At 44.4% G+C, this 24181-nt stretch overlaps 1 protein-coding gene across 1 annotated transcript in view; it reads right to left on the bottom strand.

Annotated features, from left to right (window-relative positions):
- Positions 1 to 370: 370 nt before the first annotated feature.
- Positions 371 to 24181, bottom strand: part of LOC132805727 (nuclear receptor subfamily 4 group A member 1-like) — a 56481-nt gene continuing 32670 nt past the window's right edge. The window contains exons 3-7 of the mRNA XM_060820948.1: positions 20276 to 20405; positions 9744 to 9907; positions 8361 to 8563; positions 5024 to 5202; positions 371 to 3349 (exon numbers count right to left, since the gene is read on the bottom strand). Coding sequence (XP_060676931.1) covers positions 3093 to 3349; positions 5024 to 5202; positions 8361 to 8563; positions 9744 to 9907; positions 20276 to 20405 — 933 coding nt within the window. The 3' untranslated portion in view covers positions 371 to 3092. The remainder of the gene's footprint in view (positions 3350 to 5023; positions 5203 to 8360; positions 8564 to 9743; positions 9908 to 20275; positions 20406 to 24181) is intronic.

Genomic DNA, 24181 nt, shown 5'->3' on the forward strand with positions numbered 1-24181 from the left:
CTGCCTGGCCTGCTGTGCTTTGACCAGCAACACATTTTCAGCCATCCTCAGAATGGGGTCACTGAACTCGAGACATCAACTCTGTTTTTCTCTCTCCACAGATGCTGTCAGACTTGCTGAGTTTCTCCAGCAAATGTGTGTAGCTGTCTTACATTCTGTTCATTGCTTGGGACACTGGTCAACCTCCAGTGGTCCCTGACTCACCTTGGTAGCTGCCTCCTGCAGTATGTGCTTCTCATGCAACAGCATGCCAATGTGACACTGGGCATTGCACTCAGGCAGGCAAAACCTACTGCTGTAGCCTTAGCTGCAAGCTTTCATTCTTTGCGCACGTTACATGTGATACGCAAGAAATCCAAGGAAGCGTGGCTTTGTGCTCAATCAGGCCTTTTATTGGGATATGGACGAGACTTAATGTTTAAGAATGCGTGCTTCACCAGGGAGGATGGTTCAGAACAGTGCTGGAATAGATAAAAGCTTTTATTAGCACTAACTCCACAAGTGACCCCACACACAATTTGTGCACAGAACAGACGTGACAATGGGAGAGATTGCTTTCAGAGAGGACAGGTTTTTTTAAACATCAAGCTAGACATCTTGACGTCATACCCTCACATTGGAAAATAAAATTGGTTTAAAAATATATATTAACAATAGAAAAGTATATGCATTTTGCAACAACATCTTACATTTTCTCCTAGATTACAAAGTCTTATTATCATAAGCAGGTGGACCTCAATAGGGACCAGCTGAAGTACCAATGGGGTCAGTGGTTACGAAAAACAGAAAATGTTGAAAATGTTCCACAGGTCAGGCAGCATCTGTGGAGAGTTAATGTTTTGGGTTCATGACCCTGATAAGATCGGTCAGCATGGACAAGTTGGGCCAAAGGGCCTGTTTCTTTTTTGTATGACTCGATGAGATGTCACAGATGCAAAATGCAAACTTGGTTTACCACTCTGCACAGAGGTTGCCACGCACATTCAGGAATTCCAGCATTTTCTGCTTTCTTTCAGATTCTCAGCAACCAAAGGGTTTTGCTTTCACAATGTTGGGCACGTCATTTCGCCAGGATTCCCAAAGCCTCGCCATTGTGGTTCTCTCATTCTGAACCCCAACCAAATATGGTCCGTATTAAAAGCCTGGTTGAAGTCTAAAAATGTGGCTATAACTTTATACTTGAGCTGCCCCATTGTAAAGGTCCGAATCCCAAAGCAGAAGAGACCAGTTTCGTAAACCTAGAAGCTAGCCTTAAAAGTGTACACATGAGGGTTCAATATCATGACGACACATTGTGCATTGAATTCGACTATTTCCTGGAAACATCAGAATCAAACACCTTCTATACATAATGACTGGTAAGGCACTGTCAACATAGTCTGAGTTTTTTTTAAACCAATATAAAATATACACATTTTCATTCTGGCATCAGACATGTTAAGTACTACAATTTATTCAGTGCTCCTTGTTTGAGATTAAAGCATGTTATTCCCAGTCATAATACTCTCACTATATGATAAAATCAGGCAATTATTCCCAGCCACGACAGTACAATACATCTCTTTCACCCTTGCTCCCTCACAAGGTCAACCAGTCAATAGACCAATTGATTTGAACCTTTTGTCATATGGGTGACCATTAACTGAAGCCAGGAATAACCGCTTGAAAACGTTTACAGTCCATTTAAGGAACCAAAGAACTCATTGGTGGATGTGACCAATATGGGTTTCTGCTATAGCTAAGGAGCCAACTAATAGCGAGATTAATGAAAGGAATCGTAGACCACACTCTCTATCTCAACTGTCATTGCCACCATCTCTGCCTGCCCCAATCTCCCCTCCAACTCAACCCATAAAGTGCCTGTTTCCATTGGGACAAGTGGCTTTGCTCTCTCATGCACAAGTCTCAGAACCCTTCCTTGAGGGGTTACTACAAACTGAAATTGATCCACTCTTAGTTCCAGGATTACATTTTTTTTCATTCACAGGACTTGAGCATTGCTGGCTGGGCCCAGCATTTACTGCCCATCCCTAACTGCCCCTTGAGAAGGTGGTCGTGAGCTGCCTTCTTGAACCACTGCAGTCCATAGGGTGCAGTTACACCCACAATGCTGTTAGAGAAGGAAAACATACCTTAACAAGACAAATAACCTTTTTAACACACCCAAGCTAGTACCATTAAATTGTGTCACATTACATGAGTGTAGTCGTCATAACTGGAAGTGTCACAGCTTCCAGTCAGGGCTGTGTGCTTTTTCAGTATTGCCTTTTTTTTTATTTTTGCTAAACCATAGTGTCAAATATTCATGCAGAATACGTTTGTGACATTGTTCAAGGTTTAGTCTGTCACACTTCAGGCTTCTCAGTCCTGACTGTCCAGGTCTGGCCTTGAAAGAACCTTTTGAAGATTGACTTATCACACTGTTCACAAATATTGTCCTTTCAAAATCCATCTCAGATAGCTTTACTCTTTCCTAAGATGACTGGGTTGCACATGGTATTCGTACATCTGACATATTATTACAAATCCAGCCAGACAGATAAAGAACATATCCATTTTCTTAGATAAATGATGGCTGAAATAAGTTCAGTCTTGACTTTTCCCATTTGGCCCAAAGACCATGTTCCTTGATTGTCATTTGTGATTCTCTAGCTGTGATAGATGACTATAATTGATAGTGTACAACACGAAATGGCTTCACATTGCATTCATTCTTAAGTTTAGGATTTAGGGCCATGACATATGGGACAGAGGGAGAGAGTGTCTCTAACCAGTGCTGTTATCTTCTCTGAAAATATCTGATCTCCCAAGTTTGTGAAAGCTCAGAGAAGCTGGATGGTTAGATTGCTTTGTAGAAACTGCAATGTAGTAAAGGGACATTTTTTTCTCCAACAATCTGTAATGCTGAATAAAATAAAAACAGCATGTTTGAAAAACAGCAAACCCAATTAGCGCATAGCGTATTTGTCCATTTCCTGAAGCCATCCAATTTTGGAACGGGTTCCAGTGTAAGTTGAACTCCCTGCTCATACTGCAACATCAAAGATGATGGCTGGGGTCCAGTTCAACAGTCACACAGCTTGGCAGCTTTTCTAGAAAGGCAACGTGTCCAAGAATAGCTTATCGACAATGGCAGGTGGAGGAACCAGGTCAGCGAGTTTCAGGTAAAAAATGCGTTGCAGTCCTTGTGTACAGAGTGTGCACAGTTCTGGCAGCTTGCCCAGAAGCTTGGATAAGTAGTTTGGCCGCATCTGCTCACCTGCACTGGATGTGACATGGTCTTTCAGGCACGTTATTATCTTGGTCTGCAGGTCTTCAACCTTCTTGGGTTCTTTTAAGCCGTGCCGGTCTGAAACATCGTAAAAACCACCACAAGCCCATGAAACTAGTTTACAGAAACGGATGAATAAACAATAAAGCAAAACTTTACAACTCAAGGATCATGTGAGCAACTATCACCCACTTGAAGGAAAATCCTCCCACGCTCACATGACGATAGATTATTTTTATTTCAATCTAAAGATAGAGGGCAGGCTGAGAAGCAGCTTTTTTGCTAGGATCCCTGCACACCACCCACTCTCTCAGGTACCCCCAACACACCCCTTCCCCGCCCTGCTTCACCAGGGAGGATCTTGGGTACAAATGCCCCTAGGCTGTCCCATTGTTCCCGAATTCCAAGAGGAAGAGGTCTGAGGGGCCTGTGACCATAATTGGGGAGGAGTTCTGGGCCAAGGGAAACAGAAAATGCTCAATAGATTTAAAGAGGAAAGAGAACTAAAGAGTACTAGTATTGTATTTACCCGGAATTCTTTTTGGCGACATAATTTAAGAGAACCGTGTTGACATATCGGGGGCACACATACTGGTATCATATTGGCCAGCCATGGTTGAAGGACTCCCCAGACTTCCTGGTTTAGAGCCAAAATTTCCCAAAATCCCAAGAGCTCCCACTGGCAACGAAGAGTTGCAGATCTTCACTGTATGCTATTTCAGGCACTCTGAAAGTTTGTCTTCGAGGGAGGTGGCTGCATAGGCAAGCTGAGTGCAAGAGCCAGGAGTAGTTATAACATGCGATGGAGCTGCTGTGGATAAGAGGTGAATGACTCCAAGCAATTTGTGGTTACGATCAAACCGAGGTCATTGCTCAAACTGAACTGCTGCCACATTTCACATTTCAGCTGCTTTATAAAATTTTATCCTGTGGAGTTTGAGAACCTTGTCCAGGTTGTATAATAAGGTCCAACAGTTATCAGGCTTATTATTCTAAACATTTAGTTTACACTATCAATGAAGTACTACAGGACAAATTGATGAAGTTAACGCTGATTATTTCTTTATTTAATTGATGCAAATCCCTGGAGTCAGTTGTGAGCCTCATCATTTGCTGAGCTGAAGGTGATTCGTCCCTGACTTACTTTGTGAACGGGATTTCCCTCAATACTGTGCAGCCCATTGTCTGTGTCTCTCCGCAAGTGCAGAAGGTTGTTTGTAGTGAGGCCTCAATAATGGACATAGGCTGCACAGGGGCCCTGGCTCATTCTGAACCTCTGTAGCAAGAGCCACGCTCACCGTGGGGGTGCAAAACCCTGCCATTACAGATCTGTCACACATTTGTTCGCGACTTCCCTTGCTTCTCATGGCTTGATCAAAAAGGTAGATCGTGTTCAGGAAGCATGCTCCATACAGAGCTGTGTAGTGGTAAGTGAGATACAGCATAGATGATTTCAACTAGCCTACGCATTTTCATTGTAGTCAGAAGAGAGGGGAAGTGATGTTTGCAAAGACAGGAAGTCAGGGGAGCGGCATGCTGAGCAGAGAGGTCTAATTATGATGTGTCTATTGCTCTTGCTGAAGGTGAACGATATTATTTTAGTCAAAAACCAGAGACCCTTGACAATGATGCCTCTTTAAAGGGAGAACAGGCAGGGAAAGTGTTTTTGCGTGGCAGCTTGCTCAAGATGAGGGGCACCACAGTTAGAAGAAGGCCCTCACCGAGAAAGTCTGAACAAAAGGACAAACTCACCTGTTATGACAACCAACGCTGCAAGGCAAGCGAAGCTGGACACATCGATCTTCATCCGCTGCAGGGTGCCGGAGAAGTCAATGATAGAGTCAATCCATTCGCCAAAGCCGCGCACACATTGCTGACGGTGGAGGACGATGCCACTGCAGAAGATCAGCTTGCCTTCGTCAGGGCTGGACCTGCAAGTAACATGTAAACACAACCTCTCAATATTTAAGCCAATCAATCTTCCTGCCAGTCTTGGACTAACAGAAAGGGGGAACAAAAATAAAATAAATCGGTTACTCCACTTAAACACAGAATTCATTGCACACTGACAGACTTTTACTACCCGCACAACAAAGGCACGACGTTCATTCCCCCATAATTTCTCGGACTATTCCATTGAGGATATTGCGACTGAGTACCACTTCTGCTTTGAGTAGCTCTTCGGCCAGGACTGACCTCATTGGAATTGTTGGTACAAAAGAATGGAGGAACACACTTCCCACTCTTGATGGTTATCCTGTGACTACAAGGCTGCATGTGTACACACGTCAGTTTGAGGGCAGGATTGCAACCAGCTTTAATAACATCTACAACCAGGTGGCCCACAAACACATGACCTGGACATTATTGCATCACAGTGTATGGAAGCTGTGCATAAACTGCTTGCTCTTCCTACATGGAAACTGGAATGACACTCTTTGTGTATGAAGCAATTTGGGATGTCCTGTGGTTATGAAAGGGGCTACATAAATGCAAATTCTTTCTTAAACACTAAGAAGGACTAGGAAGAACAGGGATAGTTAAACTGCATGGTGGCTCAGTGGTTAGCACTGCTGCCTCACAGCAGCAGGGACTCAGGCTTGATTCCACCTTCGGGCTACTGTCTGTGAGGAGTTTGCACATTCTCTGTGGGTTTCTTCCCACAGTCCAAAAATGTGCAGGTTAGGGTGGATTGGCTGTGCTAAATGGCCCATAGTGTGCACGGATGTGCAGGCTCGGTGTGTTCGCAATGGGAAATGCAAGGTTTCAGGAATACAGTAGGGAGTAGGTCTGGTGGGATGCTCTTTAGAAGGTCAGTATGGCCTGTTTCTACACAGTAGGGATTTTATGCCATCACCATGGGCCTGTACACCACACACACACCAATGTAAAAGACAATGTTTGTACTGAGTTGGTATTGGCAAGGACCTGATGGGCATTTGGTCAGAGTATTCAGTGGAGGAGTTGGGAGGTCATGTTGCAGCTATACAGGACATTGGTTAGGCCAATTTTCGAATGCTGTGTGCAACTCTGGTCTTCCTGCTTTAGGAAGAATGTTGTGAAAACTGAAAGGGTTCAGAAAAGATTTACAAGGATATTGCCAGGGTTAGAAGGTTTGAGCTATAGGCTGAGGCTGAGGGGTGACCTTATAGAGGTTTATAACATCATTAGGGGCAAGAATAGGGCAAATAGACAAGGTCTTTTCTCTGGGGTGGGAGGTCCAGAACTAGAAGAGCACAGGTTTAAGGTGAGAGGGGCAAGATTTAAAAGGGACCGAAGAGGTAACTTTTTCATGCAGAAAGTGGTGCGTGTATGGAATGACCTGCCAGAGGAAGTGGTGAAGGCTGGTATAATTACAGCATTTAAAAGGCATCTGGATGGGTATGTGAATAGAAAGGGTTTAGAGGGATATGGGTTGGGTGCTGGCAGTGGGACCAGATTAGGTTGGGATATCTGGTCGGAATGGACGAGTTGGCCACTTCTCAGCCCATTGGCCCATCTAATCAAGATCCTGTTGTGATCTGAGGTAACCTTCTTCACTGTCCACTACACCTCCAATTTTGGTGTCATCTGCAAACTTACTAACGATACCTCTTATATGGAAACAGATCCCTTATAAGGTCCATACACCCCACCAGCCCATTCCCAGCACCTTCCCCTGCCACCGCAAGAAGTGCAAAACCTGCGTCCACACCATTCCCCTCACCCAAGGCCCCAAAGGATCCTTCCACATCCAACAGAAATCTACCTGTACCTCCACTAATGTCGTCTATTGTATCTGTTGCACCCGGCATGGTCTCCTCTACATCAGGGAGATGGGACGCCAACTTGCAGATCATTTCAGAGAACATCTCTGGGACACCCGCACCCACCAACCTCACCACCCAGTGGCTGAACAGTTCAACTCCCCCTCCCACTCCATCAAGGACATGCAGGTCTTGGGCCTCCTCCATCGCCAGACCATTACCACCCGACGCCTGGAGGATGAACGCCTCATTCTGCCTTGGGACCCTGGAAACACACGGGATTAATGTGGATTTCAACAGGTTCCTCATTTTCCCCTCCCCCCCCACTTTATCCCAGTCCCAAGCCTCCAACTCGGCACCACCCTCCTGACCTGTCCATCTTCTTTCCCATCTATCTGCTCCACCTCCTCTCCAACATATCACCTTCCCCACCTTCATCTACCTATCGCTTTCCCAGCTACCTTCCCCCCAGCTCCTCAACCTCCCCTCCCATTTATCCCTCAGCCCCCCGGCCCACAAGCCTCACTCCTGATGAAGGGCTTATGCCTGAAACATCATTCTCCTGCTCCTTGGATGCTGCCTGACCTGCTGTGCTCTTCCAACACCACACTCTCGACTCTGATCTCCAGCATGTGCAGTCCTCACTTTCTCCTAGACCCTTCAGTCCAACCACTGCCGACTGTAATCCCAAACTAAAGTAGTCCCACCTGCCTGCACCTCACTCATCTCCCTCCAAACCTTTCCTATTCCTGCACTTATCCAAATGCCTTTTAAACATTGTAACTGTACCCGCATCCACCAATTCCTCAGGAAGTTCATTCCATCCATGAACCACTCTCTGCATAAAATAATTGCCCCAATAGCTTTTTAAAATCTTTCTCCTCTCACCTTAAACATATGCCCCCTAGTCTTGAAATTCCTCACCCTCGGGAAAAGACACCTACCATTAACTCGATCTATATCCCTCATGACTCTATAACTTTTATGAAGTCACCGCTCAACCTCCCATGCTCCAGGGAAAGAGGTCTCAACCCTGTCCAGGCTCTCCTAATAACTTAAATCCTCAATTCCCAGCAAAATCCTGGTAAATCTCTTCTGAACCCTCTCCAGCTTAATAATTTCCTTCCAATATCAGAGCAACCAGAACTGGACACAATACTCCAGAAGTTGCCTCACCAATGTCCTGAACAACCTCAACATGACGTCCCAACTCCTATACCGAAAGGTCTGAGCAATGAAGGCAAGCATGCTAAACACCTTCTTAACCACCCTGTCTGTATACAAAGAAAAGAATGGAGGCAGAGAGGTCCTTCCAGATGGGGCTATTGTGTTCCCATACTGACCTGTAGGCTAACCGGAGGATGAAGAGCTCAAGGAAAGCAGATTCCAGTAGTAGATCCTGATCTTCCTTAGGCAAACCATTGAATCCCGGAATCTTCTCCGCCCACTTGCGTATCATTTCCATCGAACCAGCCAACAACTCGTAAAACTGTCGGATATCGCCAGCCTCGTCTTCCTGAGGCTGATAAACGCTGGATTCCTGGAACTGTAGCAGACATTGTCATTCAATGGGAGAACATTTCTGCTGAAGAGAACAACTATTTTCTTTTATAACTGGCAAACAAAAGTACGGAATGTTGGCTTAATTTAGAGTGAGATTTCTCTGCAAAGCATACTATTGACCACCATCAATCAAGCATTTGACTTGTACAAATCTATCTGACATTTCGGGCTTTGTATGTTGATTGGCATTCTATTATTAGACAGAGAATGCATGCTGCTTTCGGATCATATTTACTCCAGGCTTGGATGGGCAACACAGAAGTGACCGCTCAAATCATTTCTGAAGGCAAATTGCACGCTTGCACAAGTAAAGTTGGCGCCAGGCTTTTTTTTTTCCCTTTTCGCGCAGAGCCACGCATTTGCTGCCTTTCGATTCTTTGCGCCCCTCCAGACGACTATTTGTTGAGGTGAATGTGAATGACATATTCACCTCAAATGAATATGTATTAATTTGGAGTAGAACTGCAGGTAAGCAAACGGCCTCCTGGCTGGCGGGGTGGGGGAGGGGAAGAGTTATGGGCTTTTTTAAGGAAAGGGACATGTTAAGTCAGTTCACCATATTACCTTCCCATTGCCACTTATAACCTTCCAAATAAGCAACCACACACACGCAAAAAACAAATGACACATGTCGGACCATCATTTCCATTTTAAGATGCAACTCAACACTGTTGACGGGTGATAGAGCAAAAGAGGCCTGAAATTGTAAGTCATGATTTGGAGATGCCGGTGTTGGACTGGGTGTACACAGTTCGAAATCACACAACACCAGGTTATAGTCCAACAGGTTTATTTGGAAGCACTAGCTTTCAGAGCGCTGCCCCTTCATCAGGTGGTTGTAAGTTTAGCATTCATGCTGTGGCTCAATATAAATAACCAATGTTGATGTTGCTGTCGCCCATGGGCCCTGACATGCCATTGGCAGGGTTTTCCTGGCTGAGTGGCCTCTGGGGCTGCCTGATGCCCACAGCTCACTGATTTGATGAGGCCTGGGCCTACGTGGTTGCATGCACGCAGAGAGTCAAAACTTGGGCCTGATGATTGGCAAATAAGTCAGAGGAATTTCACTGGATTTGCAAATGGGTTTAAATGCTGCCTCCTCCTCCCCAATACAAACAGTTTTCTTTTTAAACCCCTCAACTGTTTTGCCGTCTCATATTTACCTTGGAATAATCTAGATTAGACATGATTGGGTTGGAATCAATATGTGCCCTGACCAGCGCTGTGATGAGACTAACTGGAACATTTGAAGGCGTGGCTTCTTGAACACTCTTTGGTTTGGATGGAAGTCGACCTCTGCGACCTTTCAGGCTGTCTGTGCGGACCACTGGAAGATTAAAAAAAAGTTAGAATTTCTTTTAAGCCTCTTGGGCCTCTTGCCATTGGAGCTAGCGGTTGCAAAATAAAAAGCTAACGGAGAAATTTTGAGAGTTTGTGCAAGTGTGCCTACTTCCAGTGCCTCATCAAGTTCCTCATGCACATAAAGTGCTGTTAGACAGTTGCACACAGATTGGAGGTGAGCCTATTTCTTTCCTTTATTAAGGCCTTTTGGTAATAAGCAATTCTTTGGTTTCATTTTCTGCGCTGGGTGCATTTGTTACATCCAATAATAAAGGCTGCTGCAAGAGCAACAGAGAAGTGCTGGGAAGAGATTATCTGCTAATAATCTGCTCCTTCAACAGCTCCTGTGTTTGCTCTCTCTCCTAAACTGACCCTCAACCTAGACTTTGAAATCTGACTCCAAACAGTTCAACTCCATCTCTATGTCACCTCTCCATCTATTTCTAACCAGGACAGGTCTCTCCTCATGCTATCTCGATATTACCCAGTGTCCGTTCACATGCACTTCCTGGTAATGCTCTAGACCTGAGCCTGTTACAACCATCTCTCTTTGTAACTCTTGATCCTTTATGCCCCTATCTTTTGCCCATTCATGCCAACCTTTCATTTCTCCACCTTACCCATGCTGCCTCACAATCTCCTTATCACAACTCCTTTGTCTTCCAGCTCACTGCTGCGCAAGGCTTGAATCTGCTCTGCACAAGCCCATAGCATCCCCGTATCCCCTCACGTGACTCAGCAAAGGGGTGCGCTAATTGCCTGAGCCTCCTTACTTACTGACTTTCACAAGGCCATGAATAGGAGGAGATGGCCATTCAGCCCCTCAGGCCTGCTCTACCATTCAATCCAATCATGCTTCTGCCTCAACATCACTTTTGCACCTATGGTTCCCCTGAGAGGCCAAAAATGAGTTTATCCTAGTTTTAAATGATCGATCATCCACATCCCTCTGCAGTAGAGAATTCTAATAATTCACACCCCACTCTGAGTGAAGAAATCTCCTGATCTCAGCCCGAAATGATCATCCCCTTACCCTGAAACTGTACCCGCTCCCATTGTGTTGGAGATTCTCCAGCCATGGGGAAACAACCTCTCAGTATCGACCCCATCAAGACTCTTCAAAATCAAATCTGTCTCATTCTGCTAAACTCCAGAGAATGTCAACCCAATTGAATCAGTCTCTCATCATAGGACAACCCTCTTATCTCAAGGATTGATCAATTGAATCTTTGCTGTCCCACCTCTGATACAAGAGTATACCTTTGTAAATCTGGAGACCAAATCTACACCACACCATTCCAGATGTGGTCTCAGCAAAGCCCCGTGTAATAACAGCAAAACTTCTTGTGCTCCAGACCCCTTCGACAAAGACCAACACGCCATTTGACTTCCAAATTGCTTGTTGTAACTCCAGGCTTCCTTTCTCAACACTCAAAGAGGGTAAACCTCAAAAACTCATCCCCATGCATCCTACTCACCATCACACCCGCGCCCCCGCTCACCCACCCACTCCCACCACTGCCAATGGACTGACGACCACTGTGCCTCCCTGCAGTTCCCTTCACCCAAACATCCAATCAGGTTTGTCCTCCTGTTACAGGAATGAAATGACTCCATCAAAATCTTGCTTGCAGCCACTGACATCTTCCTCCGACACCCTTTCATCACCTGGTCTAAATAAGTGTTATTGTTTGATTCCATTTTTACTCGTCCTTTCAGAGCCACAGCATTGCCAACAATGCTTTCTCCTTCTGCCCCATTTCAGCATAAGGAGGCCATTCAGCCCATTGAGCCTGCCTTGCTGCGGCAGAATTCGATCACGGCTGATCTGTATCTTAACTCCATTTGAGCTGCCTTGGTTCCCTATTCCTTCATACCTCTCCAAACAAAGATCTACCAATCTCAGTTTTGACATTTTCAATGACTCCCAGCTGTAACAGCTTCTTCAGGGGGGTCGGGGAGGAATGACTTTCAGATTTCAAACCAACAATTATGTGACAAAGGTGCTTCCTGACATCAATCCTGAAAGGCCTGGTTGAAATTTTAAGATCATGACTCCTTGTGCTGGACACTCCCAGCAGCAGAAACCAGTTTCTCTCTATCTACCCTACCACCTCCTTTGATCACATTAAATATCTCAATTTGATCTTAATTTTCAATACTCAAGCAAGAACAATAACATGTCCACCTAACTGTCCTCACAACTGAACTCTCTTAGTTCCAGTATCATTCTGGTGAATCTGCCATGACCCACTGCAAGATCCATATATCATTCCTAAGGTGCAGTGCCCAGGTCTAAAGCAATATTCGCACTAGGGCCTTCTGGGAGGTTTGACAATCTTTTGTACAACTCCCATCCCTTTGTACTCCCAATGTCTTGAGCTATATCTTTGTCCACTCCTACCATCCCCTCCCCACCAGTTCCTCATCCATAAGCTGCTGTTTGACAAATATACAGGTTCAGTGTCTGCACATGCTTAACTCTATTCCCCCACTCCTTGCCCTGAACCCTCTGCATTGTCAATGTTGAACAAGTTGTGACATCTCCAGTCCAAAGCTCTCCAACCTTGTGTTCTGATCTCTCTATGGCCTCAGCCCAGGCTATCTGTATAACTTCCTCCAGCCCCACAGCTTTCTGAAATCTCTGGATTTGTCCAACTCTAGCCTCCTGTGCATTGTACTTATCTCATCACTGCCACAAGATTTGTGAGACTCAAAACTCTGGAACTGCCGACTTCATTATATGATATAGATTCAGCCCCAATTCAGTCAGGTTTGCGTCATTGCCTGCATATAGGATGCCCTGTACTGCACTCAGGCAGAATCATTACTTTCTGGATATCCATATGCTACAACAGCACCTTTGGGGATTCTGTATAGTTCCAAAGGAGCTCCTCACACACGTTACAGTCACCATGTGCTCTACGATAGATTGAAGGCCAATATCAGCCACTAGCATGGCTGCAGCTCCTGTGTGTAGGAGACAAGGCAAGATAAAGGTGGAGGGAGTGAATTTAGAGGGCAAAATAATCAGAACGAAGACATTTGCGGGGTTGAAATATTGTATCACGTTTCAACCGTGGAGGGTTCCCTTCCACCAGACAGAATTGGCTGCTTAACACACAGATATTGCCAAGTGTCACAAGGGAAACTAGCATGACTGTGGAAGTTGCTCAAAAGCAGAATTGAATCATGTAAGCCTGAGGAAACATCAGCAATAGAGTAGCCCAACCAGGGAAATCAAACCAATGCATCAGGCTGTCGTCAACAAATTTGTCTCTGGAGGTCCTGACAAATGAACAGTGCAAATTTCACTTGCTCACCTATCTTAGCTTCTTAGTATCTTTGCTGTAGGCTGCACATTCAATCCAAAATGATTTTCTGAAGGTTGCAGAGCCAAAAACAAACCCTCTGATGCCAATTTTTCAAGAAAATGTTTTTATTCCAGCAGATATGAAAACTGTGCCCAATGCACAGTGACTCACACCGAATGCAAGGCCATGCTGGGTTGCTGCAAGATATCCTCCTAAGCCCCGCTCTCACTCACTCAATGTAACTGAAAGACTAAAAGTCCTACAAAAGGTCCTTTCTTGCTGGAAACACTTGCCACGTATGTGGGCAGCTGTGTGGGGCTGCTTGTTGTCAGTGTGGATTTTTCTTTGCCCAGAGGTGCATGATGGCAAGGAATTGGCACAGCTGAGACACCATGTGCTTCAGTTTTGCCACCTGTGTGCGATAAAAATGCCAATGCTAAAAATGCTAATCCCTGTGGGATCTGGATTGCTATGCATTGCCTTAGCATCTCACAAGCATGTGGATGCAAGCCTTTATTCGAGCTGAACGAGTGAAAGCTTCTGTAAGAGATAGTCTAAGCGTCTCTGTGATCAAAGTCATTCCTCACAGACAGCTACTGATGTTGCTACTCAGTAGCTGTCTGCAGAATAGATAGCTGTCTCTCCATGGCAGTGTCTAAATGAGCCCTCAAAACCATGGTGCTACCAGGGCCAGCTTCCACTGTGCTTCACAAGGAGATAAGCAGTTCACATGCAGTTCCTGGTTGTGCAAAATCCTCCACTGGCAAGCCCATGCTGTAGAAGTAAAACTGCAAAGCAGAGCAAGGGTTTGTAATCTGCCCCCAGTGGACCGCAACTCACTCGATGCCTCCTCAACCTCACTAAACATCTTCTGACATGTGTGGGCTGATGCTTAGTTCAAGTCATGTTGATGACAACTTAAGGAGTTGGCTTTCCCATTCAAAGATTGTGAGATCAGAGAAGCAGCAAAGATGAATCTGTGACAGGCCAGAGGTGTGTCTCCTTTCTAACTATAAGCGACTGTTTATCTTTTATTTCTCTGTACAATCCTCCACTGGCAATCTTGATCATCAGCCAACTGCTGAGTTGCTCACGGCTGTTTCGAAACAAACAGTCTGGGTGAACGCCAAGCATATACATTGAAAGCTTCATTATGCACAAGTGTGTTCCAAGTTATGGGAAGTTGTTGAAATTTCAAAGCATTTGTTACATTTGAAGTATAGTCAGGATGCATCAGAAGCTCAGTATGAAATGAAGCATGTGTTCACTGGAACCTAGTGAAATCTGGCGTGCACGTCTACATCTTAAACAAAGATCATCTGGAATATAAAGTCTGTCAAAACACTGGTGTGGTACGGTGGCTCAGCAGTTAGCACTATTGTCTCACAGCACCAGGGACCTGGACTCAATTCCATCCTTAGGCAGCTGTCTCTGTGAAATTCTCCATGCATCTGCATGGGTTTCCTCCAGGTACTCCGGTTTCCTCCCAGAGTCCAAGGATGTGCAGATTAGGTGGATTGGCTATGGAAATTGCCCCTAGTGTCCAGGGATGTGCAGTTCTGGAAAATGCAGGGTTTATAGGGTAGGGGTGTGTGTCCAGGTAGAATGCTTTTCGGAGGGTTGATGTGGACTGAATGGCCTGCTTCCATACTGTAGCGATTCTATGTTGTTTGTCCACCTATTTCAATGAAGTCAAGTCACTATAGTCTTACCAACTGTTTTCTCATTAGAGACGGGTGGTGGTTTAAACTGACCACTATACCTCAGTTGAGGAGGACAGTCCGTCATGGTAACCTCAGCAGTGTGGGGATTGAACCCACGCTGTCAACATCGCATTGCTTTCCAGTCTAACCGAGCTAAATTGACCCCCGTTTTCAGTGAAATATTAACCACTGAAAGCTGTTCATTGTTTTGGAAGAGTAATGTAGTTCCAGTTTATTTTGTGGCTGAGGCCAATCTTCACTTCAAGTTGAGGACAGCCTTTCCTACGGGAGCTGCCTTTTACACTGGACAAGCAGAACAGTATCCACTTCATAGCAATGGCCACGTGAACATTGGCTTGTGATGATCTAAATATTCCATCAGCATTTTCTTTCTTAATTTATCCTCACATTACTGGATGGAGTCACTGGCAGGATCACATTTATTGACCTGGCCAAACAACAAAGAGATTTACTTATAACAAAGAACTGCAGATGTTGAAGAACTGAAACAAAGACAGAAATTGCTGGAGAAACTCAGCAAGTCTGGCAGCATCTGTGTAAAGAGAGAAACAGAGTTAATGCTTCAAGTCCAGTGACCCTTGTCTGAAGAAGAGTCAAAGAACAAAGAAACTTTACAGTCCATGAACAGGCCCTTCGGCCCTCCAAGCCTGAGCTGATCCAAATGTACTGTCTTAACCTGTTGCCCAATTCCTAAGCATCTGTATCCCCCTGCTCCCCAACTACTCATGCATCTGTCCTGACGCATCTTAAATGAAGCTACAGTGCCTGCCTCTACCACCTCTGCTGGCAACGCATTCCAAACACCCACCACCCTGTGTGTGAAGTACTTGCCGCTTGTATCCCCCTTAAACTTTCCACCTCTCACTTCGAAAGCACGACCTCTCGTTATTGAATCCTTCACACTGGGAAAAAGCTTGTCTCTATCCACCCTGTCTATACCCTTCATGATTTTATAAACCTCAGTCAGGTTCCCCCCTCAATCTCATTTTTTCAAATGAAAATAAACCTAACCTACTCAACCTTTCTTCATAGCTAGCACCTTCCCTACCAGGCAGCATCCTCATAAACCTTCTCTGCACCCTCTCCAAAGCGTCTACACCCTTTTGGTAATGTGGTGACCAGAACTGTACACAGTATTCTGAATGCGGCCGAACCAATGTCTTGTACAATGTTAACATGACTTGCCAGCTCTTATACTCAATACCCTGTCCAATGAAGGCAAGCATGCTATCTGCCTTTTTGACCACTCTATCCACCTGTGCAGCAACCTTCAGGGTACATTGGACCTGCACTCCCAGATCTCTCTGCCCATTAACTTTTCCCAAGGCTCTTCCATTCATTGTATAATTCGCTCTAGAATTAGTCTTGCCTAAATGCATCACCTCACATTTGTCTGGATTGAAAACCATCTGCCACTTTTCTGCTCGACTCTCCAGTCTATCTATATCCTCCTGTATTCTCTGACAGTCCCTTATGCTTTCTGCTACTCCACCAATCTTCGTGTCATCTGCAAACTTGCTGATCATACCAACAGTGCCCTCTTCCAGATCATTTATGTATATTACAAACAACAGTGGCCCCAACACTGACCCCTGTGGAACAACACTGGTCACCTTTCTCCATTTCAAGAAACTCCCTTCAACTATTACTCTCTGTCTCCTGTTGCTCAACCAGTTCTTTATCCACCTCACTAGAACAACCTGCACACCATATGACTTCACTTTCTCCATTAGTCTACCATGGGGAACCTTATCAAATGCCTTACTAAAGTCCATGTATATGACATCAACAGCCCTTCCTTCATCTATCAACTTGGTCACTTCCTCGAAGAACTCTATTAAGTTGATAAGGCACAATCTCCCCCGCACAAAACCATGTTGCCTATCACTGATAAGCCCATTCTTTTCTAAATATGAATAGATCCTATCCCTCAGTGCCTTCTCCAACAACTTTCCCACAATCGACATCAGGCTCACTGGTCTGAGGTTACCCGGAATATCCCTACTACCCTTCTTGTACAGGGGGACAACATGAGAAACCCTCCAGTCCTCTGGCACTCATCTGTATTTAAGGATGCCACAAGGAGTCATTGGTCTCAAAATGCTAACTCTGTTTCTCTTGCCTTTATTAGTCAGTGCATTGAGTACAGGAGTTGGAATGTCATGTTATGGCTGTACAGGACATTTATGAGGCCACTTTCTGAATAAAGCATTCATTTCTAATCTCCCTGCTTTAGGAAAGATGTTGTTAAACCTGAAAGAGTGCAGAAAAGATTTACAAAGATGTTGCTGGGTTTGGAGGGTTTGAGCTCTTGGGAGAGACTGAATAGGCTAGGCTATTTCCCTGGAGGCTGAAGGGTGACCTTACAGAGGTTTATAAAATCATGATGGCATAGATAGGGTGAATAGCCAACGTCTTTTCCTTGGGGTAGGGGAGTCCAAAACTAGAGGGCATAGGTTTAAGGTGAGAGGGGAAAAATATAAAAGAGACCCAAGGGGCAACTTTGTCACGCAGAGGGTGGTGCACGTACGGAACGAGCTGCCAGAGGAAGAGGTGGAGACTAGTACAATTATAACATTTAAAAGACATCTGGATGGGTGTATGAATAGGAAGGGTTTAGAGGGATATGGACCAAGTGCTTGCAAATGGGACTAGATTAGGTTAGGGATATCTGGTCAGCATGGACAAGTTGGACCGAAGGGCCTGTTTCCGTGCTGTATGACTCTATGACTGTATGTCACAGATGTTGCCAGACTTGCTGAGTTTTTCCAGCAATTTCTGATTTTGTGTGGGAGGTTTGCTTCCGAGACCACTTCACAGAGCGTGGACTGCCAGCATTAAAACAGAGCTGTCCAAAAGGAAAGTCAATGCGATGGCTTTGAAAAGTCACTGGATTTGACTCTGAGGAATATGAAATGTTGTGTGAGAATGCAACTAGTCAAACCGAGAGTTTAATCATCTCTTTCGACCTCTGTGTTCCTGATGCCAACAGCAACAGTCCCCAAAATGTCAAGAGCCTCGGTTTGGTTCAGAATCATTACCAGGTCACCAATATTTTTTCCTTTAAAAGGCTACTTTCTCTTGCAAGCAGAGTGGTCTTTTTATTTCAAAACAATTTTTTTTGTGCTCCACCTCCACACTGCTATTCATGTGAATTATTCTTTCTGTAGTGCTATTCAAGCAACTCTCTTCTCAACTACCTATGGGCTACCCAGTTAATTCACACATGGCTCGGATCTTACCCCTTCTCTTCAGGTTTGTCCAGCTGGCCTTGAAGTGCACTGCTGAACCTCTTGATATCAGATGGCAAAGCCCAGTGCTCACTCCTTTCTTGTGGTGTTAAGAAGGTCTCTTGCTTCCCTCTGAAGCCTCCTGTCACAACCTGGAAAGTACCTGCAAGGCTTCCTCTTTGAAGTGAGCTTTTCCGGTTGCTTCAATGAGCAGTATAAGTTATGTGAAGCACAGCCACTTTGCTGCATGATATACATCTTACACACTCAGTCAAGGGAACTCATGCTAAGCAAGTGGCTTGGATGTTCACAACTGAGAGTGATCCCAATGTGTACAATAGCTTATCACAATGCACAGAAGGAAAACAGTCTTACTCATGCATTCTCCATGTGCTATGAAGAGCATCTTTTACAGACTTCTGCTTTTGTTAGCACCAGCCTTGAGTTCTGGGATTTAGCAACATCCAAACTGTGCTACCAGAACAGAAGACATGGAGACAAAACAAGAGGAATCAAAGGTGGGGGGGGCGTGGGGGGGAGCAGGGGAGACAAGACATAAATTGACTGTATTAGAGTGCCAACACCTTATCAATTGATAAAGCAATTCTCTGTTTATTATAAAATATCATGAGGAGGTGTTGGTGTTGGACTGAGTTAAAAATCACACAACACCAGGTTACAATCCAACAGTACTTCCAAATAAACCTGTTGGACTATAACCTGGTGTTGTATTATAAAATAGGCATTTGCTCTTAATTTTTAGGGGAGAGAAAGGTTCTTCAAAAGGACTAGATGTTGGAAGACAAGTGTTGAATGTAAAGATGATGGCAGTTATGGAGGAAGAGATACTAAAATGGTGAGAAGCCTACATGCCCATCAGGATTCTCAACGCAACACCACTTAGTTTTAAACAGTTCAAAGATGCAAGAGAAAGTACTGCTATTGTGCAAACTGCAGTTTAGCCATTGCGCTGGTAACTCTCCTTCAAGCTTGTGACAAAGTATGTTTCCGAAAGGTTCATAAGCCAGCTGTTACCTCGAAAGAGCATACGCATCTCTGGGTGGCTGTAAGCAACCGGGCAGCAAAGATTCTAATTCAATGGTCTTACTTAACCTTCAGGCTAGCAAGCATTTCAAGATGTGATCTAATTGAAGAGTTTATGTTGACTGAAGAATTTCAAAGGGTTGCTTAAGAGAAACCTGGTAGGAGAATGGAATAGAACCTTAAAATTTGAACTGGGTCATTCGGGGAGCAATGTCTGGAAGCACTTTATCACACAATTAGGAATGGCAATCTGGAACTTGCTCCTTCTACAAAAAATGCTGTTGAGCCAAGAAAAACGTCAAAACTGAGATAGAGTTTTTTTGTTAGGCAACAGTATTAATGTGTAAAGACCCAAGGCGGCAGATGAAGTAAAGATACAGATCAGCCATGATCGAATTGAATGGCAGAACAGGCTCAAGAGGTTGAATTTCCACCTCATGGTCCAATATTCATTTGTTCCACTATAACTAGAAAGGATGTTCTTACCACACCCTACCTGCCACATGTTCATTCTCAGGGTGTCCAGCACACTGTTTTGGCATTTTTCTGGTTATCATTATCAAATCAGTCTGCTGAAAATTGACCTCCTTGTAGCCATTTCCCTGATACTGCTAATAGTTTTTACCTAGTGTTATACGGGACCCTGGGTCTCGAATAGCTTTGTCTGAACTATGGGGAGTATAATTATGATTGAAGGCAAACCACCACAGCATAGATCAGTAACTTACCAGGGAGGTATGTGGGACAAAACCTGACAGATGATAATAAAGGCTGGGAGGCGGCAGATTCTGAAACTGTTACTTCCCCATTGCAAAAATGCCTCAAGGGAAAATGTAAAGAAGTGGCTTGGATTCTCAAGGGCAAAAAAATCTTATTTTTGTAATATAGTTGCATTCAGTTATACTTGACATCATAGCAAAATGCTGTGCACTAGGTGTCTAGAATTAGACCATTGTTGAGAGGCAGATGTGACAAATGAAATGGTGGTTGACCAACAACATTATGTAAATTTGTGCAAGGCAAGAATCATCCAAATGCTTACCTTCTTTGACCATGCCTACAGCAAGGCATTTCTGAAAGCGGCAAAACTGGCATCGGTTCCGTCGCCGTTTATCCACGGGACAGTCTTTGTTTGCCAGGCAGACGTACTTGGCATTTTTCTGAACCGTGCGCTATGGAAACAAATGAAGGTCATCAGTGAGGAGGTTACCATGGAAGTTGTCAGAGCTACCAAGAAGGTGCAGTATCAAGAAGGTTGGAAATCCACACATGCACAGCTTTTTGTGCACGCAGCTACACTGAGAAGGTTGAATGGTTCAGTTGAAATTGGATTCAATATTATAATACCTGTTCCCCCTCCCCACTCTGCCATCCATCCACAAGCGTTTCAGTTGAGAAATGAATTGCCCTTTCTGTAAAATAGCCAATAAGGTGAGAGATTCAGTTCTCAGCATGTGGGCTGATGTAAATCAGAGTGAAACAAACACACCCAAATTGGCACATTACTGGATTGAGGAGGGGCAAACAATACAGCGTCCGCTACGGTTCCTGTTCTGTATCACAACTGCACACCTCATAGCCAGCAGGGCAAGTGTGCGTGGACATTACAACAGCCCAGGAGCTAGCTCCATGCTGAAGACAGTCAACAGTCTCAAGCATCTCTTGACGACACTCTGCAATATGAGGTACCATCTTGAAGATGATTAGGTGATTAATGGGGCATTGGGGGATAAACTAGGGTCTTGAACTCTATTCTATAGGGAAATAGGATGCAGTTATCAACAAGCAACGTGTGTGGAAGAGTTTAGATTGGACCTATCTTGCTGGGTAAATAGGTTGTGTCATGTTGCTCATGTTGAAGTCTGTGGCTCAATTTAATCACAATTAGGTTGGCCAATGAGCATGACGGAAGAGTCGAAGAAGACTCCATCTTGGGGAAGACAAGGGCATGTTGTTTTTGACACTGATGGTGATGAAATTCTTGTGGTCGTTAAGGTTGCACCTTAACTGAGGATAAGTGAGAACAGTGTGGAAAAGCAGTGTGGGATATAATGAGACCAGCAGAGACAAAGTAATAATCCATCAATGGATAATAATGATAAATGGACAATGATAGGTCACAATTGATGGGTCACAATCTTCTGCTAAATAGCCACTGATATCAATTTGAAGCTAGCATATTTAATAGGCCAGTCTAGAACTGTCACCAACAGTCAAAGTACATTAGTAAATTTGCGGATGACACTAAGGTCGGTGGAGTTGTGGATAGTGCAGAAGGATGTTGTAGGTTACAGAGGGACATAGATAAGCTGCAGAGCTGGGCTGAGAGGTGGCAAATGGAGTTTAATGTGGAAAAGTGTGAGGTGATTCACTTTGGCAGGAGCAACAGGAATAAAGAGTACTGGGCTAATGGTAAGATTCTCGGTAGCGTGGATGAGCAGAGAGATCTCGGTGTCTAGGTACATAGATCCCTGAAAGTTGCCACCCAAATTGATAGGGTTATTAAGAAGGCATATGGTGTGTTAGCTTTTACTGGTAGAGGGATTGAGTTTCGGAGCCATGAGGTCATGCTGCAGCTGTACAAAACTCTGGTGTGGCTGCACTTGGAGTACTGCGTACAGTTCTGGTCACCACATTACAGGGAGGATGTGGAAGCATTGGAAAGGGCTCAGAGGAGATTTACAAGGATGTTGCCTGGTATGAAGAGAAGGTCTTATGAGGAAAGGCTGAGGGACTTGAGGCTGTTTTTGGGAGAGAGAAGAAGGTTGAGAGGTGACTTAATTGAGACATAAAAGATAATCAGAAAGTTAGATAGGCTGGAGAGCCTTTTTCTTCAGATGATGGCTAGCACGAAGGGACATAGCTTTAAATTGAGGGGTGATAGATAGAAGACAGATGTCAGAGGTAGTTTCTTTACTCAGAGAGTAGTAGGGGGGTGGAACGCACTGCCTGCAACAGTAGTAGACACGCCAACTTTAAGGGCATTTCAATGGTTATTGGATAAACATATGGATGAAAATGGAATAGTGTAGGATAGATGGGGTTCTGATTGGTTCCACAGGTTGGCGCAACATCGAGGGCCAAAGGGCCTGTACTGCGCTGTAATGTTCTATGTTCTATAGGATTTCAGCTCCTATCCATTTCCATTTAATCTGCCTGGTCAGGCTTGTGAATTTTGTAGAACCACGAATTATGACAAGTTCAACTGAATCTGAACACTGGATTGTAAATTTGAATTCTCTCCAAAGTTAGGGTTAGGGTGCAGAGAACAATGAGTCATGAAATATTGGTTAAGTTGCACCAAAACTGGAGTATAAAAGCCTGCAGTTTGAAGGATGATGCGACGAATCCATTGTTTTGAGGTTAAAAATTAGTTTGATGAGCTTGGCACCGTGAAGAAGCCAGGAGGAGGAGGTATGCACAGAATGATGCATTCAAAACTCCAGACAAACAAGAAAATTCAGGGTATTGGCTCAAGCAGCGGTGTTCCTACAAACAGTTGGAATGGAACATTTCAGTATTGCGTGAGAGCTCGAATAGCCGCACAGTGCTCTTCACTGTCAGTCTCTTTCCAATTCAAATTGTACTTTGTTCACAAAGGCCCTAAGTTTCTGACAAACTTTCGCACCATTTGATGAAATATTCTGACATTACAGAACGAAGGGCTGAATACATTCAAAACCAAAAACCCAGAAACCCAACCAATCTGCCTTTGTAAAGCTAAAAAGGTTGGACTAGCTGAGAATATGGGCGAAGGCAAAACAACTTCTCACATGTTTATTTAGTGCAGTAATACTCAGTATTGACATTGGGTTGTAGGGTTCTTCAGACAGCTCTCTTTTGCCCAAACATCTCACCCTTATTCTCAGACAAGGTAAACCAATGTAACTTTTTTTCAATTCTGACACCAACTTTCAGGGTGAGCAGGACAGCGCATCAATATTTACATGATGTGTATTCCTACAGAGAAATGACTTTGCATCTATGTTAGATTTGACCTCAGAGGCCAGCGTTAACCCTTAGTCTTCAGAAGCTGCAAAAGAAATTGAGAGGTCTTTAATAGAAAGTCTTTCTTTTTACCTTCTTTATTTCTTCGAGATTCATAAAGAAATGTGCTGTATGATGGTATCACAGCGAGCATTATGTAAAGATTTTCATCCATATGAACTGTAAATGTTAAACAGAACATTCAAGATCATCTTCACCTGAGCAAAAAATGCTCATGTGACAAAGAGGGGACAATATGTTGTTGCCAAGCAGCTGGTCATTGGTAAGATGCCAGAACATCTGCAAAACAACTATCTTGGTTCTCTCTTCACTAATCCCCCACTGCGCGCACCCCCCCCCCTTACTCTACCCCTTGCTAAGATTCAGTGTCACAGCTGTACTGAATATCTGTGTTGTCAATGTTACGTGATGAAAAACAGATTTGATTTTGGCGATATGCCAGGAAAATTCAGTGTTTAAAGGGCTTATTGTGTTGTGCAATCGCTCACTGGCCTGTTGGTCATATTTGTGGCTTGCTACTTTTGACTTTAAAGACCCACTCTGTCATTGCAGCATTTCCCCATTTAAAGGGACCGTGTAAATTTTGCACGGCATCGCTCTGTGAAGCAGCAACGATTCCTGAGCAAAGTTACAATGCTGGCAACGATTTTATTGACAATGCCAAATGATTGAAGGGGAATTCACTTAGTTTACAAAGTGGTCATACAGTCTCATGCCTGTCCATCGATATTGCAGTGTGGTCAAGAATCCCTAGTCTGTCAACTGATCTCACCCTGTGTTGGCCTCAGCACTCGTGCTCAGGGAGGGAAACCCATACTGTGCTCAGGATTGCTGAGAGATCATTGCACCTGGGTGAACACCAACTCAGACTCGTCCCCACAGTCGATAATACAGAACCATTCACTGCCTAGACTCTCACATGAGCAATGGCCACTTGAGT

The sequence above is a fragment of the Hemiscyllium ocellatum genome, chromosome X (genome assembly GCF_020745735.1).
Source record: "Hemiscyllium ocellatum isolate sHemOce1 chromosome X, sHemOce1.pat.X.cur, whole genome shotgun sequence".
NCBI lineage: Eukaryota > Metazoa > Chordata > Chondrichthyes > Orectolobiformes > Hemiscylliidae > Hemiscyllium > Hemiscyllium ocellatum.